This window comes from Chenopodium quinoa, unplaced genomic scaffold (assembly GCF_001683475.1).
Source record: "Chenopodium quinoa cultivar QQ74 unplaced genomic scaffold, ASM168347v1, whole genome shotgun sequence".
NCBI lineage: Eukaryota > Viridiplantae > Streptophyta > Magnoliopsida > Caryophyllales > Amaranthaceae > Chenopodium > Chenopodium quinoa.
Window position 1 is genome coordinate 4,553,691 of NW_018742798.1, and position 15,767 is coordinate 4,569,457.

Here is a 15,767-nt window from a genome sequence, read left to right on the forward strand (position 1 = left end):
AGACGGGGCAAGGAAGGGTAGAAGGCATGATGCAAAACCTAGACTCTAGGTTAAGCACCCTAGATGGGAGGGTTGGCCTTATTGAGAGGAACCTAGGGAGGGGCCTTTACCCCATGTATGATGATTATGCCCGTCGGGGGGCTATTCCTCCCGATTCCCTTACTCACGATTGGTTCCAATACCCCCAAGGAGGGTATTCTCACCCCGGTGCTTATGGTACTTATGTAGACTACTCTTCGGTCCACGGATATGGGGGTATGGGTGGGAATGTAGACCCTAACTACTATGCCGGTGGTTCGGGGTATGGTGGTGGTGGCTCTAGCCATGGAGGGGCCGGCTCTAGCCACGGTGGAGGGTACTCTAGGATGGATGAGGATGAGGAGTAGGCTACTCTCCCAAGTCAATGAGGGCATTGCTTGATTTGGCTTGGGGGGGTGTTCTTTCACCTTGGAATTTCTCTTCCTTTTCTCTCTTTATCTGCTTTCTAGTATAGGTTTTTATTGCTTTCTTATATATGAAAAATACAAAAAAATTGAAAAAATAAAAATCAAAAATACGTTCCAATGAATTGTAAATCATGCTTCCCTGTGCCCCATACTTGAGAAAATTGTTTTGATTCTTGGTATTTGATGATGAACATTGTGGATTTGTTGGTCATGATTTGAAGTCTAATTGTTTGGATTCCTTAACTTGCGTCAATTTTGTCCAACTACTTGTGAATATAGTGCCTGACTAGTTGATTTGGTTAGGAAATGTGTGATAGTTCCATAATTCCTTGTATGTCAATGAATTTGAGAATTGATTTGCAACTATGAGTAGTGTTTCATGACTTTATAATATGCACATGAGGAGGACGAAGGCGTTCATTCCTTAGGTAGCCTTCAGAGATATTTAGATACATTTGTTCCCTTCTTGTCACCCATGTTGTTGCTTGTGCCCTTTTATTGTCCATAGCCGCATTGCAAGCCTAAATTGCCCCATTGGTTACTATTCCCAAGCTTGGCTTGGGGGAGCTATTAGTGAGTGAGGTGAGGGAGTTTGTGGTGTGCACTTTATTTGCACAATTTAGGTGGGTTTTGAGAAGTAATTTGTTCTTGATCATATTTTTGTTTTTATGAATTTGAAAGTTGTATATTTTTGAAAAATAAAAGTGTGATGGAAAAAAGAAGTTCAAGGAATAAATGAGAAATATGAAAGAAAAGAAAGTGAACTTCTAAAAAAAAAAAAAAAAAAAAAAAAAAAAAAAAAAAAAAAAAAAACAAAACAGAGAGAAAAAGTGTTTGATGTTCAAATGTTCTAAGTGAAGGTTAATTCAAGGAAAAGGAAAAAAAAAAAGGTTGAGTTTCAATGTAAATATTTCAAGTTATGAGTTCAAAGTTTGTTATTCACTCTTGTTCCATATTAGCATATTTTTATGAGTGAAATTGTAAGTGTTGGGATTGTTTATATTGTTTGGAGTATATTTGGTGGATTGTTGTTGGAGTTGGTTATGTTGGAGATGTGTATGATCATTATTTTTTATCATGGGTTTTATTAGGATATGGCTCCTTTAAGCATAGCTTTTTTTTCACATAATCCCAAATTTATCCTACCTTTACCCTAGCCTTACGTTACAAGCTTAAAAGACCTTCCGACCTTGTGCATAGAAGTTGTGTAAATGTGAAAGTGTTGTCTTTCAATGCAAGTTATGACTTGACATATTTCGAGTCGACTAGTAGGATTGAGTGTTCATTGTTTTATACACATGAGAATGTGAGTCGGGAGGGCATTGTTCACATTAAAGGGGTTGGGTGGAGAGCGATCGAGTACATTCTTTACTCGCCACATAAATGAGAGTCGAGTGTGTAAGCACTAGTCTTGAATTCTATATGCTCTTGTGGTTTGCTCTACTTGACAATTGTTGGGGAGGAAGGGTGATTAGATGAATAAGATTGATTGACGTCGAAGCATGTTTGTTTAATTTTACCTTGAATCGTTGGCTTTTGATTTGTTGATTGGGGTGAAGTATGTTTTATATGTTCATTGATGAGCCCTTTGCTTAGGGACAAGCAAAGGTTTGGCTTGGGGGAGTTTGATGTGTCCATTTTATATAGTATTTTACCCTCGTCCCTCGGTCATAATTAGTAGTGTTTTTGGCCCTTTAGGGCCACTTTTATTACTAATATGTGTTTTCTAATGTTTTCGTAGTTTTGGTTAAGTTTTGCAGGGAATTGCACCTTTGGATTATTTTTCCGGGATTTTTATGAAGCGACTACGAGCATTGGAGGAGCACGACCATTTTCGGAGCCCGAGGTAATCGGACCATGTATTCGAGACCCGAGAGGAAATATGGATTGGGCCGAGAAATCTAGCCCAAATCGAAGTCCAAACTTCCAAGATGAAGCCGGGCCCGATCGGGCAAGCTTTCGCCCGATCGGGCGAGCTGCGCGCATGCCAGCTGCCAAGGAGATGCGCGCCCGATCGAGGCAGCACTGAAAGATAGGCGTAGAAAAAAAGGCGGGCCCGATCGGGCGCCCCCTTCGCCCGATCGGGCGCGTGTTTTGTTAGAGCCTGATTAAGCTTTGTTTAATTCTTGTTTTAGGGGAGATATTTATATTCATTTTGTACGGATAATTAAGGACTTCTTTCTCTTAGACTTTCTCTCTCTACTTAGTTTTTCTCTCTCTAGAATTCTCTCTAAACTCTTGTACTTAATTCCTTCATTAATTCCAGATTTGTTTTTGGTACAATTTCTTCCCTTTCTAATTTCAGCTATTTTAATTGTTTTCTTGTTTATGTTTTAAATTGTTTATTTGATTGGATTAGTTATGATGATTAGTGAGTAGTTTAATTCTAGGGTTTATGGGGATCCATAATTAATATGAAGGGATAGTTTGTAATTATTGATTGTTGATATTGCATGATAATTTTTTATTGAATTGTTTTAATTCTTTGCAATTAGATTATGAATCGAGCAGATGTAATTTGGTTGTGAATGTTTAGCAATATTGAATTGATGAATCGAGCAGATGTTGATTTAATATTAAAGGCTATTTTTTAATAGGAACTTAGGTCTAATAAATTGCGAGAGCCTGTTAAATCCATGTTGGTTAATAAATTGCGAGAGCCTGTTAATCATGTTATTGATGCATTGTTAATTATTAATTGCTCCGTTCTATCCCGAAATATTAATTATTGGTGAACCTGCGACCCTAGGTTTCCTTATTATTGATTCTTTTCTCCCTAAACTCATCATTCGTAGTATAGAATTCATATTTAAAATATTGGTTACTTAGATAATTTAGATTACAACAATTAATTAGAATTAAAAAGACTTGTTTCCCTGTGGAGTTCGACCCTACTTCCCTATCTACTGTAGTTAGTGATTTAGGTAATTTATTTTTGATTAGGGGATACGACTTTACCCTGTCAGTGGCCTAAAACTGATCACTATTATTGGAATGTAGAACACTAGCTAGGCGAAGTAAAGAAGAAAACCAACTTTTGGTTGCCTATTAGCCCTACTACTCTTAACTTTTTATTAGTTCTGATCCACAATTCGGATCAATGAATCAAATTCAGAATTGCAGATAAGCAATTTGGCATCCCCTAGGACTGTCTTGGGAAATTGGGAATTGTATTGCAATTAGAATTCCCAGCTTTCTCCTATGACACATAATGGATTCCCTTTGGACTTCATATAAATATATACAATCCATTCGTTAAGTTCAATCCGTAAGCCAAACAGGAAGCATTCCAAATTGTGATTATTCTCCTATAATAAGCTGCAATACTCTACAAATCAAACTCCATTACTATAAATGTATCAATTGATGAGCTACCACACTTCCACCATAGCAAGATTTTGTGTGTGTGTGTGTGTGTTGAATTTTGCTAATTGAAACCTTTATTAGGTTCTTGGCTAAAATTGCATCATAAGCTAAATTTTCCTACAACCTGCTCTAATTTACACATCATCAACATTTTTTACAACATAGGAATAATTTAGAACATATATAGACCATAAATATATCAAATATAGAACATAGAATGAAATAATTTAAAGCATAGAAAGCTTTAGAATATAGAAATAATTTAGAACTTAGGCCATGAAATACTAATCAATAAACTATATAAATAATAAATCTTTTTTTGATTAATATTGAAAAGATTTTTTTGATTAATGTCCTAATTTACAGAAAAGATTTATTATTCTTTTACTCAATTTGTAAGGTTTTATGTGTGTTAAAATGAAGATTACTAGTAAACCATGCATCACACATGTGCTATATTAGTTTTTTTTTAATATTTTTAACTCATCATTGCCTTCTGATTTTGAGGTGGCTATTGGCTATTGCAGGGTTGACTTGTTCGGTGAATGAGGAGATGAACCAAAACTTGACTATTGTTCCATCGGCAGAGAAAATTTGTAATACTCTTTCCCAAATGCACCAAAACAAAGCTCCCGGAATTGATGGTATGCATACCCTCTTTTATCAAAAATGTTGGTACATTGTTGGGAAAGAGGAAATGTTGTGGACGTTGTTCAGAATTGGTGGGCTAATGGAGAGAATTGGTAGCTAGGTGAACTGAGTAGTGTAAATAAACCTTGTTTTACTTATTCCAAAATGTAAAGAGCCATCGAATATAACTGAATTCCACACGATCAGCGTATGCAACGTTGTCTATAAAATCATTTCAAAAGTCCTTCCAAACCGTCTCAAAAAAATAGATTAGTGTGTGCTTAAGCCTATTCCCAAAAAAAATAAAAAAAAATAAAAACAAAACAAAACAATATCCAAAACTAACAATAAACATGTCTAGATATTAATTTGTAATAAAAATATGGGACTAGAACTAGGATAATAGGAATATTTGCTACGAGTAGTTTAGTTTTACATGATAAACTAGAAAATTAACTTCGAGAAAAATCTCCTAATTTAGATGGCTGCAAAAGTCACGGTTTTTTCAGCTATCGGAGCCCCCCTTTCTAAAATGAATAAATAAAATATTAAATAATTACAAGCAAATATTTTTCAGAAAAACGTTTTAGGAAATTAACAAGCAAGTGATAACTTGAAGGATGGAACTTTGCTTCATCAAACACACTTGAAAGGGTAGACATCATCTGCCAACAAACATTGCATAATATAGCAGACCTGGTAGAATGTGGATATGAATCAGGGACCAATTTTCCATTGCTTATATCATTCCTGCAAATTTCCGTTAGGAGGAAGAAGAAGAGCCAGCCTACTTTTGTATCTATCAATTCGTTGCGATCTTTCCTCCCTCAATCTGCAAAGAGAAGCAATAGTTTTAAAATGTCCATCCTTACTTTACACGCATATCCTAGTACATGGTAAACGATAGCAGGAAGGTCAAAGTAAATTAGCTCATACACTTTAAGTTATATATGTCTACAAACACAATCGAAACAGAGGGTGTGTTGTCCCACATTGGTTGAGTTTATAAGTGGGAGTTTGTATTGGGATGTGTATCCCACATTGAAGAAATAAGAAAGTTGTGCCCACTTTATAAGGTTAAGGAGCTACTCCCTTCATTGCCATATGGTTTTGAGGTGAAACCTCCTTGGTCGTATAAAGTGGACAGTTGTGACGGGTGTGGCCCAGGCCCGTTTATCAGAGAGAGATGTCTACGAATATAAAGCGATTCACGATTACTAACATGTCTTCACATTCCACTAAAATTAAGATTTTTATAAGATCACTGTTTTGTGGGAAAAAATTGTTTAGATTTTTTTTTCTAAAAAAAAATTAAAAAAACAGTTACAATCTAACCCATCTAGGCATCTATGAGGAAGACCAAATAGAATTGGGATCTATTGAAAGAAGTGGGAAACGGTGGATAAGTTACTTTCTAACAATGAAGTTGTCTGGACTTTATTAATATACTTGTAAAGTTGTAATTATATACTACCTCTGTTATTAGCTGACACCTTTCTTTTATATGACATTTACCAATGCATTAAATATCTCAAATTATCTCACATGACTTTATTTTATCTGTAAATCACAATAGCTAGTCAAAATAGATTTTGTAGTGTCAAATTTAAAACATGTCAACTAATTTGGAACGGAGGAAAGGTGTTGGGGGGGGGGGGGGGGGGGGGGGGGGTTGTTCTGCGTTTCTCATATCTTTTCCACATCTCTAAACTGAAAACTTCAGAGAACAAGACTGAAAAGGCCATTGTAATACTCCCTCTCTCTCTCACATCTCAAGTGGTAAATTACTGGCATGTCTCTCCATTTCAACCAGAGGCTTCAAAGCCTACCCAGCCACATTGGACCTTCAGGGTTGAAATATGGGGCTTACTGTCAAAAGTAGCTTGGGATTTCATGGTAGAGGTTATGAGATTCTATTGTGGAAAAGGCTTCAATGCTAGTGGTTGCCTACTTATTCATTCCAATGGATTTTGGTTGTGGTTTGCACTTTGCAGCAGACCAACAGCTAGGATTTTTATTCTAGGCTGGCGGTAGTTGTTGACAGTGTGAGGCTGTGTGATCAGTATCCTAACTTTTAAGCGGAGAAATTAAGAAGAGGGACGATGGTGGTGGCTGGTACATGTGTTTGTGAAGTTGGTGATAGGTTTGGAGAGATAAAGGGTGGGATGGTGCGAAAGGGAGGTGGGAGACTGGGCGGTGGGCGGTGGTGTTAGTTTAATTTCTGTGTTGGTTGGGGTGGTGGGGTTATTCTAATTATTTGGATTTTTTTATTATATTGCTTGGGGTGGTCGGGTTATATTCTTTGGTTAATAAACTTAATTGGCTGTTTGGTTATGAAAGGAAAATTATATTTGGAATCTAAAACTTTCAAAATGTGAGAATGCTGCAATTATTAAAAGACCCTAAACCCAATAATCTAGAAACGGAGGGAGTAAGTGACCTAGAGATAGCATTTGCGTAAAATGTAAAATGTCCAAAAAATAGTAAATACCTAGCTCGAACTCTCTTAGCTCGCTTAACATGCCTGGTTAGAAGCTCTTCAGCACTTGACATCTCAACTGATTTTTCAACCTGCATACAGAAAAAGAGAACTGGAATTAACACTCCAGAAAAATGTCAAACCATGACGATCTTCACAACAAAAGGTTGAGCTGCCATGCTAAATCCTTATCTTATTCGTCCATGACTCCACACCCCACCACTAATAAACTAATACTTTTTTTTTTAATATTACAATATTCACGCATTTGAAAAATATTTATACACTCCTCTTTTAAACACACAGTGTGTTAAAAAAAAAACACACACACACACACACATTGTGTTATATACGTAAGGGAAAAAAAAAACACAAACAAAAAATCACAGTGTAACATAAGTAAGAAAATGAATAGTCATGTGATGTCTCATTAGATTTGTCGCGATACATACTTTCACATCTACTTTTTATAAATTTTACAATTATATAATTAAGGATATATCAAGTTTTAAGTGTGTTTTGTAAAGCCCAATTGCCCTAATGTTGCAACATTTTAAGGAACAAAGAAAGCAGCTTTTTTTTTTTTGGGCAAACAAGCAGTTGTTTTTACCTTAATAATGAGCTAGACACACACACACACAATGCTCTTAAGATTCACGTCACAAAATTAACTCAACTACTCAAGGTCACAAGTCCTACCCTAGCAGGCCAATAGTAATCGGCCAGCATGAGAGAGAAAATTACACTATGTTTGGATATAGAGAAATGGAAAGAAGGGAAGAGAAGAGAAAAGGAAGGATACATCATCCTTTATTTGGATGCTAATGCAAGGAAGGAAGGGGAGGGGATTGGAAGGATCCATTTTCCTTCCCCTTTTAATAAACCACATCTCTCCATTGTTGGAGAGATTTGGAAGGAAAATGGAAGCTCCCTTCTCCTTCCCCTCACCTCCCTTTCCCTTCCCTCTTTTTCCTTCCCCTCCCTTTCCCTTCACTATTGTTATCCAAACATAGTGTAAATCAGCAGGCCAAGAGAGAGTAAAGCACTAAGAAAGTCCACAACAACAATACACCGATCTGTGATCCAAGAATCAACATGGATCCATGCTGGTTATAATTCACTCTGTTATCCCTCACATCGCCCGGCACTGCTATTGGCATAACAACTGGCCAAGATTTTCGATTCTCTTCAAGGAGTTTCTAGGCGCTGCAAAGTCTTTATTTTAACATAACGGGTCAGCTACGTGAAACCAAACTTTTATCTCCGGTGGTCATCAACAAAGATCTTCTCTTTCCATTCCCTTCTATCAGGTGCTATTGTTACATTACAGGGATAGAATTCACTTGAATAGCAATTAATTATGAAAAGCAGGAAAAGTAAAAAAGCTGACAGATTTGTATTATTGAATTGAATCACCAAAGGAGATAATACAACCCAGACCTTAAAACTAGATTACTCAGTATTTCAGAATAGCATTCCCTCACAACTGACCTCTTACTTATAACCCCAGCCATCCTGGCCATGAAGGGTGACCCAACCAGATTTTGGCCTGAATTGACCCAAGATCTTAAACCCCCAAAATTTCAGGGTTTTAAAGGCTAGCTCAGCCTGATACTTTGACCTGAAAAGTCCAACCCAGCCCTACAATCAGCTCAAAACTAACTACCCTCATTCATATAAAATTTCAACTTCACAGACAAGGCTCTAACAGAAATTCTGATAACACTAATCTACATTCTCCAAACTAACTACTCTCTCTCCGTTGTGCAAAGTAACACTAGCTTAGGCATCAGAGGGATGATCACCCCATAACTCTGTTGAAGTTCTCTCCTAATTAAAACTAATGGCATTCACTGAAAATTTTCCAATTCTGTAATCTAAAAGAATGCAACATTCCAGTAAAAAATGAAGTTAATGTGAATCACTACAATAGTGCATTATGATAAAATTAGTTTTAAACAGAGCAAAGGGTCCTCAAAACCTAGCCTAGGTGCAAAGCACTCGTCTTTTGTATATGAGGTGCAACTGCACAACTTTATTTTACTAATTATTATATTTTTTAAATTCTGGTATTAAATTTTTTTTAAAAAAAAAAAAGCCCAATATAAGTTTTAAAAAATCAGAAAGAGGAAGAGAGGGGGGTATCATGTGACTAGCAAAATCAGAGTGGGAATATAATCAAGTATTAAATGCTTCCAGATTGAGAAGGAAAAGAGAATAGCAAAATCAGAGTGGGAGTAAAATCAAGAGTTAAATGCTTCCAGATCAAGAAGGAAAAGAGAAGAGGGTTTTCAATTATTTGGGCTTTCTATTTGGAGGGTAAAATCAAGTAAATTCATGCAACTAATTGAGGGGCTTGGAAACATTTATTGATGACTGAGAATTAATTTGAAGAAATTTTGGTTTTTTTTTAGGTTTTCACTCAGGTTCGCTTTGAACAAAAAGCACACAAACGCAGCACCTTGCACCTTGCACCTTGCACCTTGCCAGAGAGGTGATCAGCGTTCTTCTATGCCTTCCGGAATACACTTTGAACAAAAACCACAAAAGCGCAGTGCCTTGCCTCTTAGTGGTTTTCTGCATCTTATGATATGCATTGCACCAAGGTAGGGCCGTAAGGGGGAGACGCAGTGGCATGGTTTCTAAATCTATGATATTAAATAATCTAACATACAAAAATACTAATACAACATCCAGATTTCATAATAAAAAGTTTAACATCCAAAAACTTATCATGATTGATTACTCTAATGACATCCACATTTGCCTACTGCTTAGCTTACTAACTGAATCATACTTACCAACATATAACGAATTATTAAATTATCAACATATAAAACTATGAAATTAAGTAATCTAGCATATAATTAATTATTTCCATAATTACATACTTTCTCCGTTTGTTTAATACTTGTATCATTTGGACTTTACACATCCGTACTGTCCTTTGACCATATTTTGTGACTTATGCATAAGTACATAAGAAAAAAAGGCAAGCTAATTTCGTCTTGATATATCATATTTTAAATTTTTTTTGCTGAAAGACAATAAAAAAATATTCACAATCAAAATTATGCATTAATAAGCATAATAATTCAAATGGTCCAACTTCAAAAATAAAAAATTAAAAAATTAAAAAAATAAAAAATAAAACAAACAAACAAACAAACAACCAAATATGCAAATTTTTTGCTAAAAGATGACAAGTATTGGAGTACAGAGTGCAAGATCACCCTTATGCAATTACAGATATTTAAGATAAAAGACAGGACTCAGTAATAACAGTATAGTCCAAGAAAAACCAACCTCGTCAGCTTCTGTTTCATCATCTCTATCCTTTCTCTTAGGCGAAGAAGATTCATACAAAGGCCGAGGCAGAGGCAAAGGAAGAGGAAGAGGCAAGGGTTTCGGAAGAGACTTCAAAAAATCGCCATACTGTGGCTGCAAGTTTCAAAACAATTCAGGAAAAAAAAATATGAGAGAGAGAGAGAGAGATGAACAATGAACAAGAATGCAAAGTAAGAAAAGTTTCATTGGTACTTCAAACTCCAACATAAATACATACTCACTTAATAACCATGGATGAATAGAGATTATAACTGTTAGCTACTTGACAGAGAGAGAACCAGAGAAGAGGTGGTTTGCTCATGATAATCTTCAAACAATAGAGTCTATTAGCCAACAAAAAAACAAGTTTTAATTATAAAATAACATATTATTCTTATTCTTTACATTCTTATTTACTACCTTCATTCTGCCAGTGGACAGGATATGTATTTTGTAAGGGCAACTGCTAAGTTCACGATATAAACTTGGTATACCTAATAACAACTTTCCTTGTCTTATATTCCAAGACTCATATGGTTTTGATCAAACAAAAAATTGCCTGGAGATACATAGATATCTAAACATGCCTGCATACACTTGCATAGGATAAGAAAGATAGATCCATTGATTAATCATGAACGAATTCTACATACTTGGTTATCTTCTACATATCCATTTCTCAACCATGATCGACAAAGCGCATATAATGAAGCCCCATCTGATACCCTGACCTAAAAAAAGTAGCAAAAGATAGATATAATGAGTGTAGAATTTTGATGAGCATGTGCAGAATTAAGGCAGTCACTTTGCACATGTTTTCCAATTTGGTTCTGCAAAATAACCACCAATGAGAATGTGCAAAGTGACTGCCTTAATAGGCATACAATGGTCCTACAAAAGATATATTAGTGAGGAACTTGAAGGAAAAAGAATTTCCAGTAGAAGATGCTTCTACTATGGAGGAGAATGATGAGCAGAGATTGTTGGTGAACTGCTCAAAACTCAGAGAGCTTTTCAAGCTATCCTGGTTATAAAGGAGCAAAGGGATCAAATTTAATAGTCAAGGTGTAAGATTGGGACGTTAGAATTGCAGTTTAATTGTTGATAATGGAAGTTGAGCCAATGCAGCTTCCACGGCCTTATTTGACTATATACAGTCACATACTCAATCCCAACCATATACTACAGTAACTGCTTTGTTTGAGTGAGATAAATAAAATAAAAATAAATAATAAAAATAAAAATAAAAAATGAAATGGAAGCAAAATCAATTGACTTAATTACTATTATAAAGGCAGTCACTTTATTTATTATTTTTATGCAGCGACAACGATGATATACAAAACTATTACTCCTATTTTCTGTTTTTCATGTACCCACTTTCCATAAAGAGGGAGTTTTGTTCAACACTTTTTCTACCTACTTTTACTTCATTATACTTTTGGCAAACAAAATCTTCCTTCTTACTCCTATTTCCCATAAAGTTTACACCTTCCAACTACCTCCCCTACTTATATGCTTTTCTTACACTCACCCACCAATTTACTACATCCACATACTTCTCTTACAAACAAGAGTCTACAGTGAATGGATACATTAAAAAAAATGGAGGGAGTATACGCAATCTGGTTTACATAATTATTATAAGGAGTTACTAGTTTATATGCAGCACAACAGTAATCCTTACTGCTGTGATGGTGATGATGTTATCAACAACAAAAGAGGTTGGAAAAGTATAGATTTTGCAGCTGATTTGTGTCTTGACTCTAGTGCAAATGTGCAGCAAAAAATGTCATATTTTGTCTTTTTATTCTTTGTACTTAATCCTAGTCGAACTAAGGAATAAAGGATCTCAGGTCACTTGCTCACATCTTCTTTCACATAAAGGAGAATGATGCTCACAGGTGTAAATTGTTACATGTATTCGTTTTTAAAAATTTTAACAGTTGAAAAATTGCATACAGAGAAAAAAGGCAAATTTTCCTCTGTTTACGAATCTAATATACAGATTAAGCCAGTTTCTTTGCATATCCCCAGCCGAACAGCTCTTAAATGCCCCAGCAGTCTTAGCCCTCAATGACGCTGAGATAAGTTTCTTTGTCCCAGACCAAATCTAGTAAATTAGGAAGAGTGAGAAAAGACGGGAATTTTGCTCCAACCAAATACACCATAAAATAGCCATACTAGCATTGCACGTTTGCACAACAACTTCCCATTGTCCTTACCAAACCCCACAAAACGAATTTGTAGCCACCGTCTTCTTTTGATACAAGGAAATCAACCTCCCCAAAAGGTACGAGCTGTTATATAGGATTTTTGAATTCCAAGCTTAATCTATTTGCATCATTGCATAAACTTATCAGAGTTTATGTTTTATTTAACCAAGTAGTTTAGCACTCTATCAGTGCCAAGTTTGATAGGCTTGAAATCAGTGTAATAGCTTAATAAGGTCTAAGTCTAATATGAGTGGAGTAAAGCTAGCTATAGTTTTAAAATTGTTTAAAATTAAGTTGACTTTTTAAGCTGATCTCTTATTATATTAGGACTGAACTAATGTTAATTTACTAAACATTTCCTATGTCCCAAATTGTTTGCCCGTTGCCAGCTCTAGTTTATGACTTGCAATAAAATGAATTTTTCACAACAAATATATATATATGTATACATATATATATATATGTATACATATATATGTATATATATATATATATATATATATATATATATATATATATATATAAGAAGCTATAGCAAGGGTGATCAGCAGAGCAAAAAAACAAAATCTTAGTGATCAGAAGTGTAAAAATTGAAAAATTCTATAAAAAGATCAAGTTCCAGACTATCACTTAAAAAAGTACCTAAAGCACAAAATAAACCAGCACAAAAAAAATAAAAAATAAAAAAAAAAACCCTACCCCTACAACATGTCTATATTTCCATATCATTACTTAATTGCATTGAGAATATGCAAAACAGAGATGAAAGCAAGTAGCATCATTCTGGGACTGGGTGAGAAATCTCATACACATGATTCCTAAAGAAAAACAGTGTACCTCACCTTTCGATCCCTAAGAGTGACAAATGTATCATCTGTGCCTTTGTCTCTGCACAAATCAAAAAATTAATTATAGCTAAAACCTAAAAACAGAAATTAACATGGGGATCGAACATTCAAACTAAACCAGAAGAACTTGCTCACATGGGATCTTTAGGAGCACTATTTTCAGGAGCAGTGTAGGAAAATGAACCAGCCTAAACAAAAGAAGATTTTGATAAGAAAAAAAAAAAAAAAAAAAAGTCAATGTTTAGAAGAAAAAAAATTCAAATGCTGAACACAATACAAGCAACCAAATAACCATCTCTTGGTTAGCAAGGTTTAAAGAGAGCACAAAAATGCAATTACAAAAAACAATTTATAATTAACAACCAAGTAAGAACCTCTCAGTTCACAAGCTTTAAAGAGGCCACAAAAATGCAATTACGCAAAGCACATTTATCACAGACAACCAGAAAGACATCTCTCAGTTGGCAAGGTTAAGACACCACAAGTATGAAATTATGCAGAGCGTGTTAATCGTAAACAATCAAGTGTACACTTGTCAGTTGACATGTTTGTTCCAGAAATTGAAAATAAGATGGAGAAAAAAGTTGGGCATGAGTGAAGCTCATCAGTCCTCAATAAGCAATATATTGCACAACTGCAAAGTTTCCAAATAAATCTTAACCATTCTATGCCAAGCAAAATCTGATTTATATTAGTGCAATTGCATGTAGCTTACTTAGATATAACATAGCATAACACTAGATCCTCTTATATCTGAACATAGCATTGGTACATCTGTACTCCATACACATGATTACTTGGATCTCCTACATTATGCTTTATGAACCAGTGAAAGCTAACTATTAAATGGTTGATTTCATGAACCTTTCCTAGAAAATTTTGTACGGATATCACATGGAAAGGAACCTAATGTAGAGAAGAAGCTGATTCCCATCCAATAAACAAATATAATGAACTACCCACTTTTGCGGATAAACCAAACCTGTCAGGAACTCAGGATTGGTGAATAATAGGCTCAAAGAAGTATATGACAATGTAATACCCACCAAATCTAGCTAGGTAAGATACACATTCCACCCAAATAACAGGAATTACTAAACAATGAAAAATAAAATACAAGGTTAAAAATAAAGTCAAATTAAACCGAAATTTAAACCAAAACAATAATTAATCACATTTGACAAATTTCAGAAGTTTAGGGCTACCAATGATAATCGGGATAAAAAAATTTGCTACCAATGATAAAGTCAAAAATATAAGAAAAGAAGAAATGAACCTTTGTATGAGGATGACTGTTCAAGGTAACGCCTCTGGCAGTGGCAGGGATTGAAACAGATGACATATGAGCATGAGAGGGATGCAAAAAAGGACCGCGTACAAGATGACTTGAGTAAGAAGTGTCTAATGGACCAGACTGTCGAGACTGATGGCACTGTTGTTGATACTGAACTGGAGCACGTGGAGCCCCATCCCTGAGCCATGGCAAGACGGGCGGCTGCCCTGGGCCCACGGAAAAATACTCATTTTTCATAAATCCGTCCAGGGTTGTACAAACAAAACGCTGCAACACATTAACAACCAACTAATACAATAAGTCCTTGGAGTATTATAACAAATAAAGAGGTTGTATAAACAAAACGCTGCAACAAATTAGCAACCAACTATGGCTTAATAGATCCTTCGAGTATTACGATAAGGAATTGTATAAACAAAATGCTGCAACACATTAACAACCAACTATTATTTAATAAGTCCTTCGAGTATTATAACTAGTAAAGGGGTTGTATAAACAAAATGCTGCAATACATTAGCAACAACTATGGCTTAATAAGTCCTTCGAGTATTATAACCAGTAAAAGGGGTTGTATAAACAAAACGCTGCAAGACATTAGCAACCAACTATTACTTAGTAAGTCTATTGAGTACTATAACTAGTAAAGGGGTTGAATAAACAAAAACTTGCAACACATTAGCAGCTACTCTATAACTATGGCTTGATAATCAAACTAGGTTCTGTAGATTCTTCGATTGTTTATAACCAATAATTCAATAATCCGAACCCTAAATTGACTATGCTGACAATTAAATTAACGAAACCCTAATATATGAAATTGATAATCGATGAATAAAAATAAGCTATGTTACCTCGGAAACAGCTTTAATGGAGGAGAAAAAGCCCACAAGCTACTTCAACGAACACTGCAATGGAGGAGAGAGAGGGTGGAGGGGTGCAGCGAGCACAGTTACACGAGCAAAAATAAACTTTTAAATTCACTCCGAGTCTATACTCCCTCCATTTTTTTAGGTGACCCGATTTGATTGAAACGTGTAGGGATGGTAATCCAGTCCGGATTCGACCCTACATCGTCCCGATCTGAGGGGAAAAAAGTCCAATAAGTCTATTGTGCACCCTAGACCATCTAGGATAGGTGGACTACAAGCGATTGTTCAGATT

At 35.3% G+C, this 15,767-nt stretch overlaps 1 protein-coding gene across 2 annotated transcripts; it reads right to left on the reverse strand.

Moving 5' to 3' along the window:
* Window positions 1–4,651: 4,651 nt before the first annotated feature.
* Window positions 4,652–15,620, reverse strand: LOC110724991. Of its 2 annotated transcripts, XM_021904472.1 has the most exons (8): window positions 15,458–15,616; window positions 14,589–14,873; window positions 13,448–13,500; window positions 13,307–13,352; window positions 10,902–10,979; window positions 10,228–10,362; window positions 6,934–7,013; window positions 4,652–5,274 (listed from the first exon to the last, which is right to left on the reverse strand). In XM_021904472.1, exons 2-8 carry the CDS (start codon window positions 14,841–14,843, stop codon window positions 5,187–5,189), a joined length of 735 nt encoding a protein of 244 aa, XP_021760164.1. In that variant the 5' UTR covers window positions 14,844–14,873; window positions 15,458–15,616; the 3' UTR covers window positions 4,652–5,186. The 2 variants fall into 2 exon arrangements, with proteins under 2 accessions (XP_021760164.1, XP_021760165.1); XM_021904473.1 differs by lacking the exon at window positions 10,902–10,979 and having other exon boundaries at window positions 15,458–15,620.
* Window positions 15,621–15,767: the final 147 nt, after the last annotated feature.

Coding starts and splice junctions, on each gene's coding strand:
- LOC110724991 (XM_021904472.1), bottom strand. CDS start 14,843: ATGAAAAATGAGTATTTTTCCGTGGGCCCAGGGCAGCCGCCCGTCTTG. Junction 13,353..13,447: donor AGTGCTCCTAAAGATCCCAT/GTGAGCAAGTTC, acceptor TGATTTGTGCAG/AGACAAAGGCACAGATGATA. Junction 10,980..13,306: donor TCACTCTTAGGGATCGAAAG/GTGAGGTACACT, acceptor TACTTTTTTTAG/GTCAGGGTATCAGATGGGGC.